General features: G+C 42.5%; 1 protein-coding gene across 1 annotated transcript in view; it reads right to left on the bottom strand.

Moving 5' to 3' along the window:
* Positions 1 to 26,257, bottom strand: part of MPND (MPN domain containing) — a 282,277-nt gene that overhangs the window by 211,455 nt on the left and 44,565 nt on the right. Inside the window, exons 2-4 of the mRNA XM_044306702.1 lie at positions 24,953 to 25,158; positions 2,246 to 2,476; positions 2,048 to 2,159 (exon numbers count right to left, since the gene is read on the bottom strand). Of these exons, the coding sequence (XP_044162637.1) occupies positions 2,048 to 2,159; positions 2,246 to 2,476; positions 24,953 to 25,156 (547 nt within the window). The 5' untranslated portion in view covers positions 25,157 to 25,158. The remainder of the gene's footprint in view (positions 1 to 2,047; positions 2,160 to 2,245; positions 2,477 to 24,952; positions 25,159 to 26,257) is intronic.

Here is a 26,257-nt window from a genome sequence, read left to right as displayed (position 1 = left end):
AAACCTTTTTTTTACGGTGTTCACCTGAGGGGTGAAATCATGGGATATTTTTATAGAGCAGGTCATTACGGATGTGGCAATACCCAATATGTCAACTTTATTTTTATTTTTATCAGTTTTAAAGTTTTATACATGAAACAAAAAAATCATGTTTTAGTGTCTCCATAGTCTGAGAGCAATATTTATTTTTATTTTTTGCTGATTGTTTTAGGTGGGGGGGATAATTTTTTGTGGGATGAGGTGACTGTTAGATTGGTACTATTTTGGAGGGGCAGACGCCTTTTTTATCTCTTGGTGTTGCACTTTTAGTGATGTAAGGTGACCAAACAAATTTTTTTTTGCACAGTGTTCATCTGAGGGGTTAGGTCATGTGATATTTTTATAGAGCCGGTCTATACGGACGCGGCAATATGTAATATGTCAACTTTTCTTTTTTTCCCTATTTTTTTACACATTTTTACCTACTTTATTTTGGAAAAAGGATGCTTTTTTTTTTTACTTGAAACTCAAATATTTTTTTAGTTATAAAATTTTAACCTTTTTTTCCACTTAATTTAACTTTTTATATTTGTCCTACTGTGGGACTTCATCTTTTCAGAGTTTGATCCTTGTTTCAATTCAGTACAATACATTCTGTATTGTACTGAATTGAACTGTCAGCATCTCACACAGTGATGTGTAAGGCATCGGGGCTGCCATGGCAACCATCGACCCCCTGCCAGCGCAGCGCGGAGGGGTGATGGAGTGAGAGGGAGCTCGACCCAGGGGCTCGATCCAACCTAGGGGAGGGGCTTCCTCCTCATAACCGGAGTATCTCAGCGGCCGCGTACGGCCATTCTAGCACAGCTGCCGCAGGCCTCAGAACACGAGGCGGTTGCCGTTTATGTTTGTCTGTAGCCCAGATATCTTAATGCTCCTGAGGATCCCAAATTAGGGTGAAATGCGTAGAGCAGGACTGGGGGCTTAGATGTTAGACATTTAATGGGAGATTGAGTCGTGCTCACATCTAAGATACTGGATGCATCCCGTCACTGTAATGTGGATGCATACCAGGATGTGAGCAGATGTATATCAATCTCTTATAGGACATAGGGCAGAGAGTCTCTCTTGGTAGGGTAGCTACAGCCAGAATTACAGCCCATATGTCAGCGTGATTAGCCGCTTGCACCAGCAGGTAATAATGTGACCACACTTAGCTAGTGGTGTTGACCTTTTGCAGCAGGACTAGTTTATTAGAGGTGCAATAACCACCACTTGTTAATGTCTATGGTGTGGTGATAGTGGTGTATATGGTTGACTTGCTGTTTCACATGTGGATGTCCAGTTACACTGATTTTCAGCGACACAGCTGTGCAGTACATTAGACTCACTTCTGAACTGGTCTCTCATGTGTGGGCAGTCGTCCATTAATTAATTACAATTTGTGTTGTCCCTCCTTATATTTTAATAATATTCAATAAAGGTGATTTATTTTTCTTTACAACGTTCCGTTATTCAGTGTTATTCTTGCACAAAATTATGTCGCAAAGAAAGCCAAACGATAGGTGGTATAAATTTAGATTAGACAGTCTAAAGGTTTGGCAGATTTATTATTTAGCATCAGCCACTGAAAAATCCAGTTGATTTTTATACTGCCTACTTTATACTGTCTAACTCAGGATTAGTAAATCTGCCTCAATATGTTATGTATGTTGCTTCTGGTGTAGCTAAATGATCAGCAAGAAAAAATTACACTTAAAGGGGTTGTCTCATCACAGACAATGGGGCTATTTCTGTCGAGCCCATAGAAGTGAATGGGAGTGGTGGCGGGCCATGCGCGGTACGCCCTATTCACTTCTATGGGGAGAGCTCTTGTTGGTGCCTGGACCAGAGTCCTCCAGCCACCACTTTGTGGGGCTCCGTTCCCGATATAGATGCGGTTCCCAGCGGTGGGACCCGCACCTATAAGACAATGGGGGCATATCCTAGTGATATGTCTCCATTGTCTGTGACGAGACAACCCCTTTAAGAATGGTCCACAATTCCTTAACCAGTTAGCATACTTTACCTTGTTCCTTTTTGCTGCCATTTGGTTCCATGTTGCATATCTTTCCAAATCTAGAGTCCACATCTCCCTCTTCTTCAAGTAGATCATATTCTTCCCCTTCACTTAATGCACTCTGCATGAAGAATGAGTATTAAAATCAGGCAAGGTGGAGAGGTGCATATTTAGAATTTGCAAAGGAGGAAATAATGACAATCTTACGCCTTCAGTCATTGACCCATGAAGCTGATTCTGTTTCAACCATGCAGTTTTATACTGGTCTAATTTTTGTCCCTTGTACCGTACTGATGCCCATCCACAACCAGATTTCTTGGCAGGGTTAATTAGACGTTTGCAGTGTGTGGCCCATGCACTCGGAGAGTTGAAGGCTTGACCACTCTCCTGCCAAATAATTTTTCCATCCAGTAAGAGATCACCAAGAAACTTCTTTCCCTGAAAAATTAAGAAAATATGATTTATGGCATATGACAAATGCATCCAGTCACTTGAGAGCATACTTAAAAGGATCAAAGTAAAAGAGAAGTACTCTATTTAAGATGTCCACATAAACAACTAATATTGTATATTTTCTAAAACTATATTTTTCTACAAAAAAGTATTGCAAAGATGATAAAAGCAGACAGGACAAAGGGGGGATTTATAATTCCCATACGCCATGGATTTGGTCTTAAAAAGCCTCAAAACTTGGTTTGTAACCTTTTAAATGCCACAGTAACTAAATTTAATCACAGCTCACATTTTTACACTGCTTTTGCCAGTTTCGAAAAAAGAAGGTGTGGTGATGGGAAGAGCCAACAACCCCCGCACATATTTCATTACTTATGCCAGAAACGAGTGTAAATGATGACTGAAATCTATGCCAGCTATGAATTGGCGTCGATTCCAGTCTGGCACACAGACTGCTGGAGGAGGCATTTAATATATGACGAGAACTGCGCCTCATAAATTCAATGCCTGCTCCGGTAGCACAGGGCCCAAGACCGGCACTGCACATGATGGTCTTGATAAATCATGGGCATAGTATTAGAAAAGACAAATATGTCTGAGATGCCTAAACCCTCCATGGACACTGGTGCATGGATCAAGGGACTCGGGGGAGGAGAGTTTTTGCTGCATAAGTGAAAGCTTCCAAAGTAAATACATACAGGACCTTAAATTTATTTACGTGTGCAATTTAATCCCGTCACTGATTAATGTAAAATATGATGATTCTGTCAGTGTCATACCTTTTCTTTTTCTTGCTTCTTCTATTACTAGAAATCAGACCCACATCCATACATTAGGGCCACGGCGCTGTTACATACAGCACCTTGTTCCAGCACTGCTCTACAGTCCCCTTGGCAGATCTGCCATGTTAATAAACAGTTGGTGCATGTGGCTTAAGTCTGACCACCTGTTTAACCTGCACTTGTTCCTGATTTACTCCTGTGTTATCCTATACTCAACAACTAAATCCTGCTGCAGCAAGGCAATAGTTAAACTAAACTTTTGATAAACTTTATTTAAATATTCTAAAAGGAGTAAAAATCTTTTTTGTATCATACGTTAATTCAAGAAGAAATAGACACCCAAAGTCCAGGGTGCCTATAGTGCTTCAGAATCAGCAATGGCATAATACATCGAGACCCTGTACAGGTGTGCTATCCCAGGATTTATTGGAGCCAAGCAGGATCCCGCCTGCGCCTGCTCCACTCAGCTAAATGCTCTGCATGTGAGCTTTACAGCAGAACTGAGCTGACAGATGCAAGAGCACGCTCCGCTAAATCCTGGGATAGCACGCCTGTACAGGGGATCGATGTACTATGCCAGGACTTAGTAAAGCTGTGGGGCAATGTGTGTTCCTGCCCATACAACATTCACTGCGGCCCCACAGCGGAATCCGTACACTGCTGACATGTCAGCGGTGTACTACTATATTGATTATAAAGCACAATAGACACCCAGGACTTTGGGTGCCTATTTCTTTAGTAAAACAGCAAAATAATATAATAAGGTATTAATTATTATTACAAAACTGATTTAAATAAAAAAAATATGTTTCTCTTTAGCTCTTCCTGGATCTGAGTAAAACAATTGTATGTTTCTGATGAGTTCATCCAGGCCTGTTATTTTAACCCAACCAGCTCTCTCATCCATGTCTTAAGTGTTAGCATTCAGTTCATAATGCAGTTTCTGAATCCGGTTCCCTCCAGCCTCTGTTCCTGTGGACACTGCCATGTTCCCAAGTCCTGTTCTTTGACCCGTAGATGCTTCTCCTGGTATAGAGTATGTTGTTCTACTTGTAATGCTGACTCTTGGTTACTCCTATGTTCCTGTGTTAATCATTGGATACTACACTTAATACCTGTAGACCTAGTCCTGGTCCTAACATCTTGCTTGCTTCTGGCTATGCTCCTATGTCATCCTCTGATTTATCACATGCTGACATCTCTCCTGTTGATGACCCTGGCTCATTCGGACACTGACCACAGTTCCTGGTACTTCCTGGTTCCCTCCAAGGTTCCTAATCGCCATTTCTGTTATCAAGAAGCAGAAAAATCCAGTATGTGTTTACCAGAATTTCAGACAAGTAAAATGGCACACATAGAATATGGACACGTTATGAGCCCCATGGTGGATTAGTGTCACAGTGCTGCATAGTTTCTACTTTCTGATGCTACAACATCTTCCAAGTCACATGGCTTTCTTAATTAGAACCTTGGGGTAATTGAGGGATGAAGCTCATTTCTCGCTGCCTATAGCTATTTATCTTCCTTGTTTAATACAAAAACCGTTCCTAGTACTTCCTGATTTTGTTAAAGATCTCCTCCTAGTATCTCCAGTTTCTGTCCCAGATTTGCTCATAGAATTACCTGGCTCTGACTACGGCCTACTTCTGGACACCATTCCCGATATCTCTGGTTCTGAACAGCCTGTACACCAGTTAATAGAAATAAATCTGTCAAACTCATAACAGTGCCAAAACATCCTGTATGAAATCATTATAAGCTTACCGTAAGTGTTCGTGCATTGTTCCACAGAGAGTGACTGAAACAATCAGATTTAAGTCACTCAATTAGGGTATGTTCACACCTCATGGATTGCCTACGGCTAATCTGGCATTTATTTTACAAGCTGATCTATGGAAGAACACCTAGGCTGACACAGATTACGGCAGTGGATAAACCACAGATCTGCACAAGAATTAGGCCCATCGACATTTAGTAGGGCTAATTTGCCAATTTTCCATGTAGAATCAGCAGAAATAACATGCTCATTATTTCCATGGATTATTTTACCACTGTGTGGCCAAAAATGTACCTGGATTTCTCCAGACCAAGTTTACAAAAAAAAAAAAAACATTCCCATACAGTACATTAGTTGTGGAATGTTAGTGAAATTGATTGAAAAGGATTTAAAGGGAACCTGTCACCAGTTTTATGGTGTCCTAACTAAGGGCAACATAAATAAGTGACTGATTCTCTTAGCAAAATGCTGGGTCACTTTCGTTAATTGACCCAAACTGCCAACATCTTGTATTGAAAAGCTCCAGCTCATAATGATGAGTCCTGAATATTCATGAGCTCCTGACTCTCCCCGACCACCTGCTGCTGATTGACAGTTATTTTCCATATGAATCAGCAGCAGGTGGGCAGGGGAGTGGCTATAGCTGTTAATTAAATAAACGCTGGACTCAAATCAGCTCATTAGCATGCGGCATGTGGCATCTTTGTGTGTATATTATGAGGTAACCATCTGTCACACCAGTAAGTGAATAAATCTAAGGCACTTTTTAATGATTGTATATAATTAGTTAGATTATAATCAAATATCTACATGAAAGGTTCCCTTTAACCCCTTAAGGACTCAGCCCTATTTCACCTTAAGGACTTGGCCATTTTTTGCAAATCTGACCAGTGTCACTTTAAGTGCTGATAACTTTAAAACGCCATTCAAAGATTGTTTTTTCATGACATATTGTACTTCATGACACTAGTAAAATGAAGTAAAAAAAATATTTTTTATTTATAAAAAAATACCAAATTTACCAAAAATTTGAAAAAAATTGCTGATTTCCAAGTTTCAATTTCTCTACTTCTATAATACATAGTACGATAATACCTCCAAAAATAGTTATTACTTTACATTCCCCATATGTATAATTCATGTTTGGATCATTTTGGGAATGATATTTTATTTTTTGGGGATGTTACAAGGCTTAGAAGTTTAGAAGCAAATCTTGAAATTTTTCTGAAATTTTCAAAAACCCAATTTTTAGGGACCAGTTCAGGTCTGAAGTCACTTTGCGAGGCTTACATAATATAAACCACCCAAAAATGACCCCATTCTATAAACTACACCCCTCAAGGTATTCAAAACTGATTTTACAAACTTTGTTAACCCTTTAGGTGTTCCATAAAAGTTGATGGCAAATGGTGTTCAAATGTCAGAATTTAGATTTTTGGGCAAATTTTCAATTTTAATCAATTTTTTCCAGTAACAAAGCAAGGGTTAACAGCCAAACAAAATGCTATATTTATTGCCCCGATTCTGTAGTTTGCAGAAACACTCCATATGTGGCCGTAAACTACTGTACGGGCACACGGCAGGGCGCACAAGGAATGCCATACGGTTTTTAGAAGGCAGATTTTGCTGGACTGTTTTTTTTGACACCATGTCCCATTTGAAGCCCCCCTGATGCACCCCTAGAGTAGAAACTCCAAAAAAGTGACCCCATTTTAGAAACTACGGGATAGGGTGGCAGTTTTGTTGGTACTAGTTTATGGTACATATGATTTTTGGTTGCTCTATATTACACTTTTTGTGAAGCAAGATAACAAGAAATAGCTTTTTTGGCACCTTATTTTTGTTATTTACAACATTCATCTGACAGGTTAGATCATGTGGTATTTTTATAGAGCAGGTTGACAACGGTTCGCGGACACATTCAAGTCAATAGGTCTGTGAAAAAACACAGAGGCACACAAGATTGTCATCTGCATCCGCGTCCGTTTTTTTCCTATCATTTGCATGGCAAACTTGACTTGTCTGGTTATCCTCCAAAAATCAAGAAAGACACACGGAAACAAAAACGGATCACGGAACCCCGTGAAAAAATACTGTCCTGTGCATGAGGGCCTTACACAATGATTTAATTTTTGAAACAAAAAAAAATAATGTTTTAGTGTCTCCATAGTCTGAGAGCCATAGTTTTTTCAGTTTTTGGGCGATTATCTTAGGTAGGGTCTTAGTTTTTGTGGGATGAGATGATGGTTTAATTGGCACTATTTTGGGGTGCATATGACTTTTTGATCGCTTGCTATTACACTTTTTTTTAAATAAGATGACAAAAAATAGCTTTTTTTACACCATTTGTATTTTTTTACGGTGGTCATCTGAGGGGTTAGGTCATGTGATATTTTTATAGAGCCGGTCGATACGGACGCGGCGATACCTAATATGTATACTTTATTTTTATTTATGTAAGTTTTAGACAATGATTTCATTTTTGAAATAAAAAAAATCATGTTTTAGTGTTTCCATAGTCTAAGAGCCATAGTTTTTTCAGTTTTTGGGCGATTATCTTGGGTAGGGTATGATTTTTGCAGGATGAGATGATGGTTTGAGTGGTACTATTTTGGCGTACATACGACTTTTTTTATCACTTTTATGACCTTTTTTGGGAAGTAAGGTGGGCAAAATTTCAATTTTCTCATAGTTTTTATTTTTATGGCGTTCACCGTGCGGGGAAAGTAACATGACCGTTTTATAGATCAGGTCATTACGGATGCGGCGATACCAAATATGTGTAGTGTATTATTTTTATTTATTTTTTATTCAGTGATAAATGTGTTTTTTATCTTTACTTTTTTCACTATTTTTTATTTTTTTTGACCCAGACCCACTTGGTTCTTGATGTCTGTATAATACAGTACAGTACACTATATAGTGTATTGTACTGTATTTTACTTACACTTTGTCTGAACAGATCTATGCCTTTAGCACAGATCTGTTCAGCACCATGGACAGCGGGATGCCCGAGAAGGCGTCCTGTTGCCATGGGAACCTTCTCCGTCTGCTCAGTTGTGGCCACAACTTCGCAGACGGGGAAGGGTAAGGAGGGGGGCTCCCGACCTCTGTGACCCCATCCTGTCTGGGGGCTGCAAAGGCACACCAGCCCCCCGATGGGAGAGGGAGGGAGCTCCCTGACCCTGACAGTTAACCTTTTCCATACAGCGGTCCGTACGGACCAAGGTATGGAAAGGGTTAAACCAGCTGACATCTGCACAGATGTCAGCCATTTATACCAGAGTGTCAGCAATGATTTCAGGGACCGCGGGGATCAGAAACTGCAGAAAGCGCAGCAAACCGCAGGTCTGAATTGACCTGCGGTTTGCGTTGATCGCCGATACGGGCGTTGTGACAGGATGCCGGCTGAATGATTTCAGCCGGCATCCTGCTCGGATCAACCCCCGCAGCTCCGCAATCTCGATTTAAACTTAGGACGTACCGGTACGCCCCGAGTCCTTAAGAATTCAGGAAATAGGGCGTAGCATAGAATTCTAACCAAATAAGCAGTATAAAGCATACACTTTACAGTATAATGAAAAACTTTTAAAAAATACCCTCACTCTTCATTTCCTTACTACACCCCCCCCTTCTTAAAATCGATCTCTCATTGAACTATGCTGCCCAATGTAAGGGCAGAACAGCATATGGACAGGTCCGCTCTTATTAACCAAAGTGCATAAAATTGTACGGTTTTGCTAGAAGACAATCAGAGAACTCACTGGACACATAGTTTATAAGTCCACGGATGAAACTATGAGGGGCGCACTCCCCAGCCCCTCTCATCGATAATATATGGCTGACTGCTGTGTATGTGCATACAGAGCATCCCATTAATCACTGAGAGGAGCATGCCCTCCTGATTAATACATTGGGGGAGATTTATCAAAACTGATGCAAAGGAAAACTGCCTTAGTTGTTCATAGCAACCAGTTTAATCCCTTCATTTTCCAAAGGCACTCTGAAAAATGAAAGGCGGAATCTAATTGGTTGTTATAAGCAACTAAGGCCTCTTTCACACTTGCGTTGTCCGGATCCGGCGTGTACTTCACTTGCCGGAATTACACGCCGGATCCGGAAAAACGCAAGTGTACTGAAAGCATTTGAAGACGGATCCGTCTTCAAAATGCTTTCAGTGTTAGGCCTCTTTCACACTACAGTTTTTTGCGTTCCGTATACTGTCCGTTTTTTGCGTTCCGTATACGGTCCGTATACGGAACCATTCATTTCAATGGTTCCGCAAAAAAACGGAATGTGTTCCGTATGCATTCCGTTTCCGTATTTCCGTTTTTCCGTTCCGTTGAAAAGATAGAACATGTCCTATATTTGGCCGAGAATCACAGTCCGTGGCTCCATTCAAGTCAATGGGGCCGCAAAAAAAACGGAACACATACGGAAATGCATCCGTATGTCTTCCGTATCCGTTCCGTTTTTTGCGGAACCATCAATTGAAAATGTTATGCCCAGCCCAATTTTTAATATGAAATTACTGTATACTGTATTTGCCATACGGAAAAACGGAACGGAACAACGGAACGGAAACGGAACCACAACGGAAGCAAAAAACGGAACAACGGATCCGTGAAAAACGGAACGCAAAACACTGAATGCAACATACTGTAGTGTGAAAGAGGCCTTACTATGGCACACAGGACACTATTAAAGTCCTGGTTGCCATAGTAGGAGCGGGGAGCGGGGGAGCGGTATACTTACCATCCGTGCAGCTCCCGGGGCGCTCCAGAGTGACGTCAGGGCGCCCCAGGCGCATGGATGACGTGCCATGCGATCACGTCATCCATGCGCCTGGGGCGCCCTGACGTCACTCTGGAGCGCCCCGGGAGCCGCACGGATGGTAAGTATGCTGCTCCCCCGCTCCCCGCTACACTTTACCATGGCTGCCGGGACTTTAGCGTCCCGGCAGCCATGGTAACCACTCTAAAAAAGCTAAACGTCGTATCCGGCAATGCGCCAAAACGACGTTTAGCTTAAGGCCGGATCCGGATCAATGCCTTTCAATGGGTATTCATTCCGGATCCGGCCTTGCGGCAAGTCTTCAGTTTCTTTTGGCCGGAGCAAAAAGCGCAGCATGCTGCGCTATTTTCTCCGGCCAAAAAACGTTCCGTTCCGGAACTGAAGACATCCTGATGCATCCTGAATGGTTTTCACTCCATTCAGAATGCATTAGGATAATCCTGATCAGGATTCTTCCGGCATAGAGCCCCGACGACGGAACTCTATGCCGGAAGACCATAACGCAGGTGTGAAAGAGCCCTTAGCCAGTTTTCCTTTGCATCAGCATTGATAAATCTTCCCCCTAGGTCTCAAACTTTGGAGCATATTTAGTAAGACAAGTCTTCAACTAGTCTTAGGCCTCATGCACACGACAGTATTTTTTTGCGGTCCGCAAAAAGGGGTTCCGTTGTTCCGTGATCTGTGTCCGTTTTTGTTTCCATGTGTCTTACTTTATTTTTGGAGGATCTCCAGACATGAAGGAAAGTAAAAAAATAATCGAAGTCAAGTTTGCCATGCAAATGATAGGAAAAAAACGAACGCGGACGACAATCTTGTGTGCCTCCGTGTTTTTTCACGGACCCATTGACTTGAATGGGTCCGAGAACCGTTGTCCATGAAAAAAATAGGACAGGTCATATTTTTTTTCACGGACTGGAAACACGGATTGCGGATGACAAACGGTGCATTAGCCGAGTTTTCCACGGACCTATTGAAAGTCAATGGGTCCGCAGAAAATCACAGAAAATGGAACAATGGACACGGGACACAACAACGGTCGTGTGCATGAGGCCTTAGTCAAAAGTCTGTTGGAGTAAGTTGCACCAAAATTATGGAGAAATGCACAGTGAAGTTTTGTGCCTAAATGGCCTGTCCGTGTGCAAGAAACAGAAATCTAGACTATCAATCAGATGCAAATTTTAGCACCAAAAACTGTACCTCTTTTACAAAAAAAAAAAAATGAGACACGGACACTGATAAATTCCCCCCTTTTGCATCCAGTTTATTATCAGTTTACTCTTTTAAGCCAAAATGCACAGCAAGGTGGGGCTTAGTGTGGACTGCCAGGAATAAGCCTAATCGGCCTCTTAAAAAATTAGGTGCATTCAGATTCTCAGTGTGTCTGGCCTCGAGAGAAAACGCTTTGGATTAGAGTCTATAATCTTATTTACTCAGTAACTGGATACAATATCAAGAAAGACCCCTGTGAAACGCTGCTTAACCCTTCCATGACTGGGCCCAAAAGGGCCTGAATGTCCAGGCAACTTTTTGTGATTTTGTGCACCTGGTGGTTTAGTGTCCGTAGCTTTTTTATTTGACTACAAAAATAAATTTAGCGATTTTTTTTTTTTTTTTTTTTACTTGACACTTAGGACTTATATTAGAATGTTTTTCTAGAGTTTTTTTTATTTTTAAGTTTAACCTCTTGGGGACACAGGGCGTACAGGTACGCCCTGATGTCCCGGTACTTAAGGACACAGGGCGTACAGTAGGGCTGCACGATATGGGAATTTTGTGCTATTGCGATTAGGGCACTAAAAATTGCGATAACGATATGCGATGCAATATTTTAAGGGAATTGTGCTAGAGGTCTATTTGCTTGGATTTTCAAGGCAAAAGCACACAGAAATTACTGATAATGCTGAAATGTAGTTATGCTTAACTCAAGAACTGAAATGCACAGTCATTTTCAAAATAAAACATCTTTTAATAAATTAAATAACATATTTGCATTACTGCAAAAGTACAAAATACAAAACACAAAACTTGCCATTTTCTTAATAGCACTGCACAGAACAGATAAATAGAATAAGAACATTTGTTCATTAAAATAACAACTTGCCTCCACCTCCTCCCTCCCCACACTGTAACTGATGTTTCGCCGGCCACGCTGTGCAGCATAGAGGCCGGCGATACATCCGTGTCAGCCACGTAAAAAGTCAACCATCGCTTTATAAGACGCACTGCCATTCCCCCCCCACACACTTTTGGGGGGGGGGGGGGGGGGAAGATTTGTCTTATAAAGCGAAAAATATGGTAATACAATTGCAGCATATTAAAGGTCGGCCAATTGGCAATTGCGATATGGCGATTAATTGCGATGGCGATATATTGTGCAGGCCTAACGTACAGGTATGCCCTGTGTATTTCCGATCACCGCAGCGTGGCGGGCGGTGATAGGAACAGAGTGCCTGCTGAAATCATGGGTCCTGTAACCCACCCCCGTATCGGCGATCGCTGCAAACCGCAGGTCAAGTCAGACCTGCGGTTTGCAGCACTTTCAGAAGTTTCTGATCAGCACACAGCTGACACTCTGCTTGAAACGGTTGACATCTGTGCTGTCATGTCAGCCGTTTAACCCCTTCCATGCCGTGGTCTGTAGGGACCGCTGTATGGAAGGGGTTAACAGGGAGGGAACTCCCTCCCTCTCCCATCGGGGGCTGCTGTGCCGTTTCAGCCCCTGATTCTCGGCGGGATCACAGAGGGAGGGAGCCCCCCTCCCCATGACCGTTGCGGGTGACGATTACCATGACAACCGGACGCCTTCATAGGCTTCCGGCTTACCTTGACTAAGTCTGATCAGACTAAGTCAAGTGTAAAGTGAAAATACAGTATAGTACACTATATAGTGTACTGCATTGTATTATACAGACATCAGACCCACTGGATCTTCAAGAACCAAGTGGGTCTGGGTAAAAAAAAAAAGTGAGAAAATGTAAAAATAAAAAAAACACATTTATCACTCATAAAAAATAAAATAAATGAACTACACATGTTTGATATCACCATGTCCATTCTATAAAAACGGTCATGTTACTTTCCCCGCAAGGTGAACGCCATAAAAAAATTAAAAAATATGATGAAATTGAAATTTTGCCCACCTTACTTCCCAAAAAAGGTAATAAAAGCAATAAAAAAAATGTGTATGTACGCTAAAATGGTACCAATCAAATCGGCACCTCATCCTGCAAAAAATGAGCCCGTACATGAGACAATCGCCTAAAAATGTAAAAAAAATATGGCTTTCAGACTATAGACACACTAAAACATGAATGTATTTTTTTCTAAAATGCTGTTATTGTGTTAAAGTAAAATAAATAATAACATCTATACATATTAGATATAGCCGCGTCCGTAAAAACCTGCTCTATAAAAATAACACATTAACTAACCCCTCAGGTGAACACAGCAAAAAAAATAACATAAATACGGTGTCAAAAGCCATTTTTGTCAACCTACATCACAAAAAGCGTAATAGCAAGCGACCAAAATGTCATATGCACCCCAAAATAGTGCCAATCAAACCAACATCTCATCCCGCAAAAAATGAGCCCCTACATAAGACAGTCACCCAAAAAATAAATAAATATGGCTTTCAGAATGTGGAGACAAAAAAATAAAATAAAAAAAGCTTTATTATATAAAACTGAAACAAAACCCCCCAAAAAGTAGTCATATTTGGCATTGTCACGACCGTAACAACATGATCTTTAGAAATAGCACACAGAGATCAACAATGTAAATAACAAAAAATAAAAACGGTACCAAAACAGCAATTTTATTTGCACATTTTCCATTTTAATCCATTTATCCAGTAACAAAGCAAGGGTTAACAGCCAAACAAAACTCAATATTTATTGCTCCGATTCTGTAGTTTGCAGAAACACCCTATATGTATGGCCAAATGGCAGGGCACAGAAGGAAGGGAACGCCATATGGTTTTTGGAAGGCAGATTTTACTGGACTGGTATTTTTACACCATATCCCATGTGAAACCCCCCTGATGAACCACTAGAGTAGAAACTCCCAAAAAGTTACTCCATCTAAAAAACTACACCCCTCAAGGTATTCAAAACTGATTTTAGAAACTTTGTTAACCCTTTAGGTGTTCCACAAGAGCTATTGGCAAATGGAGATGAAAGGTCAGAATTTCAATTTTTTGTTACCTTGCCTCAAAAAAAGTGTAATATAGAGCAACCAAAAATCATTTACCCTAAAAGTGTACCAACAAAACTGCCACCTTATCCCGCAGTTTCCAAAATGGGGCCACTTTTTTGAGTTTCTACTGTAGGGGTGCCGCATCAGGAGGGCTTCAAATGGGACATAAACCAGTCCAGCAAAATCTGCCTTGCAAAAACCAAATGGCATTCCCTTCCTTCTGTGCCCTGACGTGTGCCCATACAGCAGTTTACAAACACATATGGGGTGTTTCTGCAAACTACAGAATCGGGGCAATAAATATTGAGTTTTGTTTGGCTGTTAACCCTTGCTTTTTTACTGGAAAAAATGAAATCAAATTAAAAATTTGCCCAAAAATTTTAATTCTGAAATAATATCTCCATTTGCCATTAACTCTTGTGGAACACCTAAAGGGTTAACAAAGTTTGTAAAATCTGTTTTAAATACCTTGAGCGGTGTAGTTTCTAGAATGGGGTCATTTTTGGGTGGTTTCTATAATGTAAGCTCCACAAAGTGACTTCAGACCTAAACTGGTCCTTAAGATTTGATTCTAAACTTCTAAGCCTTGTAACGTCCCCAAAAAATAAAATGGCATTCCCAAAATAATCCAAACATGAAGTAGACATATGGGTAATGCAAATTAATAACTATTTTGGAGGTATTATTATGTATTATAGAAATAAAAAAATTGAAACTTGGAAATGTGCAAATTTAGTAAAAAAAATTGGTAAATTTGGTAATTTTTTTAAAACGAATTTATTTTACTCCATTTTACCAGTGTCATGAAGTTCCGATCAAAAGTGGGGTGACAGAAGTCCAAAAGTGGGACAAAAAAAAAGTGAAAAAATAACGTTTTCCCTAAAAAAAGAATTAAGTTTCAAGTAAAAATAAACAAAAACGCAATTTTCCCGAAATAAAGTTAAAAAAAATAGGTAAAAAATAGAGGAAAAAAAAAAAGTATACATATTAGTTATCGCCGCGTCTGTATCGACCGGCTCTATAAACATATCACATGACCTAACATCACAAAAAGTACAACAGCAAGCGATCAAAAAGGCGTTTGCCCACCAAAATAGTACCAATCTAACCGTCACCTCATCCCACAAAAAATGAGCCCCAACATGAGACTATCGCCCGAAAAACTATCGCTCAGAATATGGAGACACTAACACATTTTTTTTGTTTAAAAAAAGCTGTTATTGTGTAAAACTTACATAAATAAAAAAAAGTATACATATTTGGTATCACCGCGTTCGTATCGACCGGCTCTATAAAAATATCACATGACCTAACCCCTCAGATGAACACCGTAAAAAAATTTAAATAAAAACTGTGCTAAATAAACCATTTTTTGTCACCTTACATCCCAAAAAGTGTAATGGCAAGCGAACAAAAAGTCAGACGCACCCCAAAATAGTGCCAAGAAAACCATCATCTCACCCCGCAAAAATCATACCCTACCCAAGGTAATCGCTCGCGGAGTTCTGCCAGATTACTATACTTTAGCCGAATGCTAAAACACCCCCTCCTTCAGCTGATTCCAACGCGTCCACGTGACTTCTACATCACTTTTGGGTATAGACTTTTGTCCGGGTATAGAAAAAGCGTCAGAACAGCTGTTTACGACCACATATGGGGTGTTTCTGTAAACTACAGAATCAGGGCCATAAATATTGAGTTTTGTTTGGCTGTTAACCCTTGCTTTGTTACTGGAAAAAAATTATTGAAATGGAAAATCTGCCCAAAAAGTGAAATTTTGAAATTGTATCTCTATTTTCCATTAATTCTTGTGGAACACCTAAAGGGTTAACAAAGTTTGTAAAATCAGTTTTGAATACCTTGAGGGGTGTAGTTTATAGAATGGGGTCATTTTTGGGTGGTTTCTATTATGTAAGCCTCGCAAAGTGACTTCAGGCCTGAACTGGTCCCTAAAAATTGAGTTTTTGAAAATTTCTGAAAAATTTCAAGATTTGCTTCCAAACTTCTAAGCCTTGTAACATCCCCAAAAAAATAAAATATAATTCCCCAAATGATCCAAACATGAAGTAGACATATGGGGAATGTAAAGTAATAACTATTTTTGCAGGTATTACTATGTATTATAGAAGTAGATAAATTGAAACTCAGAAATTTGCATTTTAAATTTTTTTTGTGTAAATTTGGTATTTTTTATAAATACATTTTTTATTTTTTTTACTTCGTTTTACCAGTGTTATGAAGTACACTATGTGACGAAAAAACAATCTCAGAATGGTATGGATAAGTCAAAGCGTTTTAAAGTTATCAGCACTTAAAGAGGACCTTTCACTAGTATACAAACTAAAAAATAACTCCATTTACATATACCCATGCTGGGTGAGATAAATATCTTGGTCAAATGCCAACTTTTCCCATTTTTTTATACAAAGTTGTCTTTTGCCAAGATATTTCTCTCACCCAGCATGGGTATATGTAAAATGACACCCCAAAACACATTCCCCAACTTCTCCTGAGTACGGCAATACCAGATGTGTGACACTTTTTTGCAGCCTAGGTGGGCAAAGGGGCACACATTCCAGAGAGCACCTTTCGGATTTCACAGGCCATTTTTTACACATTTTGATTGCAAACTACTTACCACACATTAGGGCCCCTAGAATGCCAGGGCAGTATAACTACGCCACAAGTGACCCCATTTTGGAAAGAAGACACCCCAAGGTATTCCGTGAGGGGCATGGCGAGTTCCTAGATTTTTTTATTTTTTGTCACAAGTTAGCGGAAAATGATGATTTTTTTATTTATTTTTCTTACAAAGTCTCATATTCCACTAACTTGTGACACAAAATAAAAACTTCCATGAACTCACTATGCCCATCACAAAAAACCTTGGGGTGTCTTCTTTCCAAAATGGGGTCACTTGTGGGGTAGTTATACTGCCCTGGCATTCTAGGGGCCCAGATGTGTGAGAAGTAGTTTGCAATCAAAATCTGTAAAAAAATGACCAGTGAAATCCGAAAGGTGCACTTTGGAATGTGTGCCCCTTTGCCCTCCATGGCTGCAAAAAAGTGTCACACATCTGGTATCGCCGTACTCAGGAAAAGTTGGGGAATGTGTTTTGGGGTGTCATTTTACATATACCCATGCTGGGTGAGAGAAATATCTTGGCAAAAGACAACTTTTCCCATTTTTTTATACAAAGTTGGCATTTGACCAAGATATTTATCTCACCCAGCATGGGTATATGTAAAATGACACCCCAAAACACATTCCCCAACTTCTCCTGAGTACGGCGATTCCACATGTGTGACACTTTTTTGCAGCCTAGATGCGCAAAGCGGCCCAAATTCCTTTTAGAAGGGCATTTTTAGACATTTGGATCCCAGACTTCTTCTCACGCTTTAGGGCCCCTAAAAAGCCAGGGCAGTATAAATACCCCACATGTGACCCCACTTTGGAAAGAAGACACCCCAAGGTATTCAATGAGGGGCCTGGCGAGTTCATAGAATTTTTTTTTTCTGGCATAAGTTAGCGGAAATTGATATTTTTTTTTTTTTTCTCACAAAGTCTCACTTTCCGCTAACTTGGGACAAAATTTTCAATCTTTCATGGACTCAATATGCCCCTCAGCGAATACCTTGGGGTGTCTTCTTTCCAAAATGGGGTCATTTGTGGGTTGTTTGTACTGCCCTGGCATTTGAGGGTCTCCGCAATCATTACATGTATGGCCAGCATTAGGAATTTCTGCTATTCTCCTTATATTGAGCATACAGGTAATGAAATTTTTTCTTTCCGTTCAGCCTCTGGGCTGAAAGAAAAAAAAAATGAACGGCACAGATTTCTTCATTCGCATCGATCAATGTGGATGAAAAAATCTCTGCCCCCCCCCCCCCAAAAAAGGAGGGGAAAGGCGTCTGCCAGGACATAGGAGCTCCACCCAACATCCATACCCACTTAGCTCGTATACCCTGGCAAACCAGACTTCTCCATTCACATCAATCGATGTGGATGAATAAATCATTGCAGGGATTTTTTTTTTTTTATATACAAAGCATAGGAACACCGCCACCTCCTCTGCTCATATGCCTCGGCAAACGTATCTTTTACTGCAGAGGAGAAATCTCGTCTTGCAGCGCCGCATAAACCGACTTGTGTGTAATCTGACAGCAGCGCAATGCTTCTGTCAGAATGCACATCAGTGCTGCAGCTAGTCGATCGGTTGGTCCACCTGGAAGGTAAAAATAAAATAAAAAAACAGGCCGCAACGCAACAATTTTATTAACTTTTGAACAGAACATATAAACTTTTACTTTTTGAACTGAACATTAACCTTTTTGCGTACTGGTGATTTTTTTTTGTTTTGTTTTTTACCTTTATAGGACAAACCTCTCCTTCCCCTTGGAAAATGTGCAAAGCGCAAATCGCCCAAAGATATGGCGAAGTACATTATGCACTTTGTCCCAGGTGAAAGGAGAGGTTTGCAGCAGCTGTATGTGAATGGGCCCTAATAGCCCTGTGTGCCTGTCCTGGTGAGATGTGATCCCTATGCTAGGTGTGTGCCTGTCCTGGTGAGATGTGATCCCTATGCTAGGTGTAACTGTGTGTGGTACTTCCGGAAACACTCTCCAAAGCATAGGGCAGGGTGGTCAGGACAGTCAGGACAGAAATAGCGTGTGTCACGCCTTATTCCACTCCTGCTACAGACACGACATCTTTTTCGGGGTGACGGTTGGGTTGAGGTACCAGGAACGACATTGGGGAAATGTCGCTCGTGTAGACGGCTAACTACACTGGTGGATGGGGCCACGGAACCTCCTGGATACAGGAGGTTCTTGATGATCTCTTCCTGAAATTTGAGGAAGGATCCTGTTCTCCCAGCCTTACTGTAGAGAACAAAACTATTATACAGAGCCAATTGAATCAAATATACAGACACCTTCTTATACCAGCGTCTGGTGCGTCGGGAAACTAAATACGGAGACAACATCTGGTCATTGAAGTCCACCCCTCCCATGAGCGCATTATAGTCGTGGACACAGAGGGGCTTTTCAATGACACGGGTTGGTCGCTCAATTTGGGTTGTCGTGTCTGCGTGAATGGAGGAGAGCATGTAAACGTCACGCTTGTCTCTCCATTTCACTGCGAGCAGTTCTTCGTTACACAAGGCAGCCCTCTCCCCCCTTGCAAGACGGGTAGTAACGAGCCGTTGGGGGAAGCCCGCGCGACTAGTTCGCGCGGTGCCACAGGCACCAATCTGTTCTAGAAACAAATGCCTAAAGAGGGCCACACTTGTGTAGAAATTGTCCACATAAAGATGGTACCCCTTGCCGAATAAGGCTGACACCAAGTCCCAGACTGTCTTCCCACTGCTCCCCAGGTAGTCAGGGCAACCGACCGGCTCCAGGGTCTGATCTTTTCCCTCATAGACACGAAATTTGTGGGTATAGCCTGTGGCCCTTTCACAGAACTTATACAATTTGACCCCATACCGGGCGCGCTTGCTTGGGATGTATTGTTTGAAGCCAAGGCGCCCTGTAAAATATATTAGGGACTTGTCTACGCAGATGTTTTGCTCAGGGGTATACAAATCTGCAAATTTCTGGTTGAAGTGGTCTATGAGGGGCCGAATTTTGTGGAGCCGGTCAAAAGCTGGGTGGCCTCTGGGACGAGAGGTGCTATTGTCACTAAAGTGCAGGAAACGCAGGATGGCCTCAAATCGTGCCCTGGACATAGCAGCAGAGAACATGGGCATGTGATGAATTGGGTTCGTGGACCAATATGACCGCAATTCATGCTTTTTGGTTAGACCCATGTTGAGGAGAAGGCCCAGAAATTTTTTTATTTCGGAAACTTGGACTGGTTTCCACCGGAAAGGCTGGGCATAATAGCTTCCCGGGTTGGCGGATATAAATTGAGTGGCATACCGGTTTGTTTCTGCCACGACTAAGTCCAAGAGCTCCGCAATAAAGAACAGCTCAAAAAATCCCAGGGCCGAACCGATCTGAGCTGTCTCAACCCGAACTCCAGACTGGGCGGTGAAAGAGGGAACTACAGGTGCGGCTGAAGTTGGGGAGTGCCAATCAGGGTTTGCCAGCACCTCTGGGATTCTAGGGGCTCTACGGGCCCGTCTGTGCGGTGGCTGCGACGGGGTAACTACTGCACGTGCCACCGTACCAGCTTCAACTGCCCTTCTGGTGCTTGCCACTTCACCATGTTCTACGGCAGTGCTGGTACTAGGTCCAGGGAGGGCTGCGCTGCTGGTGTATGCCTCACCACGTAATCTGACAGCACCAGCCCCACTCTGCTGCCCTTGAAGCGGATCCTGCACAACCTGTGGTCTAGCGACACGGGGCCGGGTACGTCTGGTGCTATCAGGGACCTCAACCTCCTCGTCCGAACTTTGGGTCAGAGAGCCACTGCTTTCTACAGGTTCATAGTCTGACCCGCTAGAACAGGGGTGGCCAACCTTACAGACACAAAGAGCCCCCCCCCCCCCAAAAAAAAAGTATGACTACCAGGAGCCACAAGCTATACATTTACACACAAGTCACCATATTTTTCGCCCTACAAGATGCACCTAGGTTTTAACAAAGAAAAATAAGAGAAAAAATAATATTTTTCATCTTATCTGAGGTCTGATAAAAAAAAAATCTTATTTTTTATTAGCAGAGAAAAAATGAAAAAATATATTTTTCATCAGACCTCAGATCAGACTCCTATATCAGATCCCCAATCCTCATCTGACCTAAAATAAGATCCCCAAACCTCATCAGCCCTCCAAATCAGACCCCCAATGCTCGGATCAGACAACACAAATCAGACTTCCAGTGTCAGAGCTCCCCCCATGCTCAGATCTCCCCCCCTTCTCAGATCTGCCCCCCCATGCTCAGATCTCCCCCCATGCACAGATTTAACCCCCATTGCTCAGATCAGATCCCCATTGCCTTAGATCAGGACCCTATTGCTCATTTAAGATCCCCATTGCCCAGACCGGGACCCCCCCCCCATGCTCAGATCAGAACCTCACATGCGTAGATCAGACCCCCATGCTCCATTCTATGATTTTAAAAAATCTCTTCCCTCTCCTGATCAGGCACTGGGCTCCTGCTTGGGCACCTGCTACTCTGCAGGTCTGATACGCTCTCCACTGTGACCCGATGAGCACAACGTCAGGTTATAGTGCATGTCCCCACGTACTACGTTCTCACACTGTGTGCATCAGGATGTACTGGAGATTGAGCAACAATGCCCGATCAGGAAAAGAGATGAGCATGGGGTGGAGAGTGAGCCGGCCTGACTGCTTCCCGGCTCCACAGCTAGAGCCGCACTTGAATAAGCAAAGAGCCGCATGCGGCTCAAGAGCCACAGGTTGGCCACCCCTGCGCTAGAATCATCAGATGAGGGTTCCCATTCCTCATCTGACTGGGTCAGAAGCCTGTAGGCCTCTTCAGAAGAAAACCCCCTGTTTGACATTTGGGCAACTAAATTTAGGGGTATTCCCTGAGACTAAGCAAGAGAAAAAAAGCAAGCCTGTCTTACAAATGGGAGGCTAGCGAAGTACCGGAGGCCGCTGCGGTTGATAAAAAAATATCAAAACAGATTTTTTTATCGCCGCAGCGCGTGTAAAGTTATTGTGCAGTGATCAAAAAAATAATATATTTTGTCACTGCGGCGGGGCGGGCGTGGGCGAACACACGTTTGGGCGAACGATCAGGCCTGATCGGGCAAACACTGCGTTTTTGGGTGGAGGGTGAGCTAAGATGACACTAATACTATTATAGATCTGATTGTGATCAGTTTTGATCACGTCCAGATACTATAAAAGTACAAAAGCTGATTAGCGATACGCTAATCAGCGAATAAGTGACTGCGGTGCGGTGGGCTGGGCGCTAACTGATCCCTAAACTACCTAACCAAGGGGCCTAAACTATCCCTAAAACCTAACAGTCAATACCAGTGGGAAAAAAAAGTGACAGTTTGCACTGATCACTTTTTTCACTTTCACTAGTGATTGACAGGGGCAAGAAGGGGTGATGAAGGGGTGATCAAGGGGTTAATTGGGGTGCAGGGGGGTGATCTGGGGCTAAGTGTGGGCAGCACACTTAGTTCCCTCTTTCACCTAGGTTCGAATCCGACCAAGGGCAACATCTGCATGGAGTTTGTATGTTCTCCCCGTGTTTGCGTGGGTTTCCTCCGGGTACTCCGGTTTCCTCCCACTCCAAAGATATACTGATAGGGACCTTAGATTGTGAGCCCCATTGGGGGACAGTTGGATGATAATGTCTGTAAAGCGCTGCGGAATTAGTAGCGCTATATAAGTGTGTATAATAATAAATAAGTGTAGTGTTTGGTGCTACTCACTGTGAAGCCTGCTCCTCTGCTGGATCCAACCGACCAAAAGGACCAGCAGAGGAGCAGGGAAGCCATATAACACATCATATTTACTAATATGATGTGTTATCTGGCTTCTCATTGGATTTTTAAAAAATCAGCAGTCTGCCAGCGACGATCATTGGCTGGCAGGTTGCTGACGTGACCCCCCTCTAACTTTTGCCGGCCCGCGATGCGCATGCGCGGGCCGGCAAATCGCGTCATCTCGCGTCTCGCGAGATGACGCGTATATGCGTGACTCTGCGCAGCGCTGCCACCTCCGGAACGCGAATCCGCGTTAGGCGGTCCGGAGGTGGTTAAACTGACACTGGTCAGATTTTCAAAAAATGGCCAAGTCCGTAAGGTGAAATAGGGCCGAGTCCTTAGGGGTTAAAAGACCTGTGGAGGACATAACTTAATTATTATTTTTACTCTTTTTTTTTATTTTTATTTTTTACTTTTTTCCCCCCACTGTTTCCACTGTAACTGGGGCATCCACAGGAGCCCAAGTTACAGGGGAAAACTGCCCCCTGTGGGGGAATGACACACAGGCAGAGCTGATCAGGGTCTCCTTCGACCCTGCAGCTCTGCTCATGCCCCTGCTCTAGACACCCCTGGCGGTCACGTGACCACCGGGACAAACAGAGGAAGCAGCTTCTTCCCCCCTGCATTCGTGCAGCGCTGTCCTCCTGCAGGCACAGGAGAAGACAGAAGCGGTAATAAACCACTCTTGTCTTCTCCCCAGGTTCCCTGCTGCATCTGTCAGCCGGGACCCGAACTGCTCCTGCTAGATTGCAGGAGCAGGAGCTTTAATCCCTGGAATTAAAGCGCTGCCAGCACGTGTATATACGTGCTAGCCGCACAGGGCATATGCAATAGCAGTCGGGAAGGGGTTAATAAGTTAAATCTGAGAATTCCTCCAAACCCACGACAACTGATAAGCTTCTTCTTCCTAGCGGCCACACTTTTCAACAGTTAAAGGGGTTGTCTCACTTCAGGATATGGCATTTATCATGTAGAGAAAGGTAATACAAGGCACTTACTAATGTATTGTTATTTTCCGTATTGCCTCCTTTGCTGGATAGACACATTTTTTCATTACATTATACACTGCTTATTTCCATGGTTACAACCACCCTGCAATCCAGCAGCAGTGGCCGTGCTTGCACACCATAGAAAAAAGCACTGGCTTCTCTGGTGGCCGGGACCATAGGAAAGCACATAGGCCGGCGTTTTTTTCCTATAGTGTGCAAGCATGACCACTGATGCTGGATTGCAGGGTGGTCGTAACCATGGAAACAAGTGTACAATGTGATAGAAAAATTAGTCTAGCCAGCAAGAGGCAAAATGGATTATAACATTACATTCGTAAGTGGCTTGTATTAACTTTCTCTGCATGATAAATGCAGCTTTCTGAAGTGAGACAACCCCTTTAAGCGTGCAGACTGGACTTTTATACGATCAATGAAAAATTATCTTCTATTAACCTTCATAAGCGGTTCTGGGAAGTCTGGACCGCTTGGTCACAGCTCGTTCCAACAGACCCTTGCTCTCTAAATAAGACTCATTTGTTAAGACTGGCGTTTGCTCAATTTAGGTGTATTTATGCTTAATTACCCCCCCCAACTCCAAAAAATTTTCTTTGGCCAGTCTGAGCTCAACTGAATGTTCCTCTGTGAGCCAATTTCTATGTTTATTTTGCACCATGTAGTTTTCTCATGTGCTCACTACAGGCTCCTATGCTTTTCCTACGATTATCCGTGTTACAAAACCAAATATATCCTACTTGCTGCATCTAGAATCCTACGCAGTGTTGGACTTGGGTGCCTAGAGCCCACCAGTAAAATAAATTTGGGGGTCCCACTATAAAACTTCATGTATCATCTGCCTGCCCTCACTACCCTGTTTTTTATATGAACATAAGCAATGTACTGTAAAGCATCTTTACCAGCCTATCTATATGTCAGTCTACTTTGCCATGTGCTACTTGTGCAGAGGATGGGCCAGACCGAGCCTGACCCCACAAGAGATCCCCATCTCCCCGGATCACTATTGGTCCGTCTCCACTGTCTGTTGGTTATTCATGTTACTCTACCTTACACTTAACCTGTTACCTGTAATTACCCGTCTGGACTGCATAGTGGACAGTGATAGCACATATAGTTGATGCCTACACGCTAATACTGTTCCTAGACACGCCTACTCAGGTTTTCTGCATGGATTCTTTTCACCTTATGCTACGTCAGTTTATGATTGATAGAAAGTGTTAAAAATTTCAAAAAACCTTTGAATAAAAATGTTTGTACAAATTAGGATAGTCTAAATTTAGAGCACAGGGAATCAAGACTCACGTATAGGAACGCCAGTCTTAGAAAAAGTCCTTCAATATTTTTGGTGCCTCTCCGTGTCTTACAAAAAGCAGCAGCTTAGCTTGATGGCAGGTCTGCTTTTCAAAAGCAGTCTGTTCTCTACTGTTAACTGCTCTACCTGCAGATCTTCTTTCTTGTTACAAGTAAGGTGAGTGTAACACACGTATGATCTCACCAAGTATAGAATAGACAGAACCCCTTGGCCAGGCTCTATCAGGCCATCTTTCAGGAGTACTCTCAGAGTGATGCCCCTCTTTGTCAAAAAGCTGTTGGCCTTTCCAGAGTGAGGCAGTCTTCCAGAGCTCTCTGCCTCATTCTCTTCCAAATCCTCATCATCTTCTTCCAGTCCTTCCTCACCCCAAGGAGATTGTTCCTCCATTGCTAAGAACAAGGAAACATTATTAGTCAATGCACCTTGCAAAAATAATACATTTTTTTTTTTAAATAATAAGATTTCCTGAACGTCAAAGACACACAACAGTTTTATTTTTTGGGGGGAAGGGATGTGCACATATTCTGACATTCCAGTTGCACAGAGCACCAAAAATGTATATGTATTGTGATTTTCTATTGGTCATAAAGGGGTTGTCCCAAGACCAAAGTATTTTTTTATATAATGTATTTTTTCATGAATTGGTACATACAACAACTTTTTTTTTTTTCAGGTTTTTCACCCCTGGCTTCCCATAGCTCTCTGTTTACTAGCAATTTTGACTTCCAGTTCCTCTGATACCCAGAAGCACTGCAGGGTCATCAGCAAGCCTTTTTCCCAATAAAACTGCCCCCAGTCTCCTGTAGTCATTTTGGAGTATATCTGTCACAGATTCAGTCTCAAAGGGGATTTGTAGCAGAATCTGCGTCTTCTTCACCTTCCACACCACGTACGCCAGTTCTAAAACAAAAGGGGGGCGTGGTGTGGGCGGGGAATCGGGTGGGTCAGCAGGCCCATCTCATTTATCATTTTCTACATCAGTTTTTGAGGTAGAAAATTATCTAAGTCTACGACAGCAAGGGAGCGAGCATAGAGTTAAGGCTGTTAGGCGCTGGTGGTGGATGCGCCTAAGTTATGCGCAAGGGTGGAGGGATGGTGGTGGATGCACCAGCGCAGGGGTATTAAGACCGGTGTCTAAAACGCTGGACTTAATAAATTATCCCATATGTGGGAAAATGACAGACCACTAATTTAGAACAACTTCAGTTTAGAGCAAGGCACACGCTCTTTTTAAGTGAGGCCCGTTCACACTTGCTTGCAGGGGTTTTATTAAAGTTTTCGGATATTTTTACAGTCAAAGATACCAGAAACTGTGGGGCGGAGCTAGCTGCTAACCAAGCAGGAGGTGAAAACTGGAGCTCAATCCGGACCATCCTCCCCTTATACACTATTCAGGGAGCTCCACTTACCTCCCGGGCAGTGGGAGAGGTGTGGGACTGGGACCTAATTGCCTGACTCTTGGGGACCTCAGTGACTGTAATCATACAC

The sequence above is a fragment of the Bufo gargarizans genome, chromosome 1 (genome assembly GCF_014858855.1).
Source record: "Bufo gargarizans isolate SCDJY-AF-19 chromosome 1, ASM1485885v1, whole genome shotgun sequence".
Taxonomy (NCBI): domain Eukaryota; kingdom Metazoa; phylum Chordata; class Amphibia; order Anura; family Bufonidae; genus Bufo; species Bufo gargarizans.
This window is presented reverse-complemented; position numbering and strand designations above follow the sequence as displayed.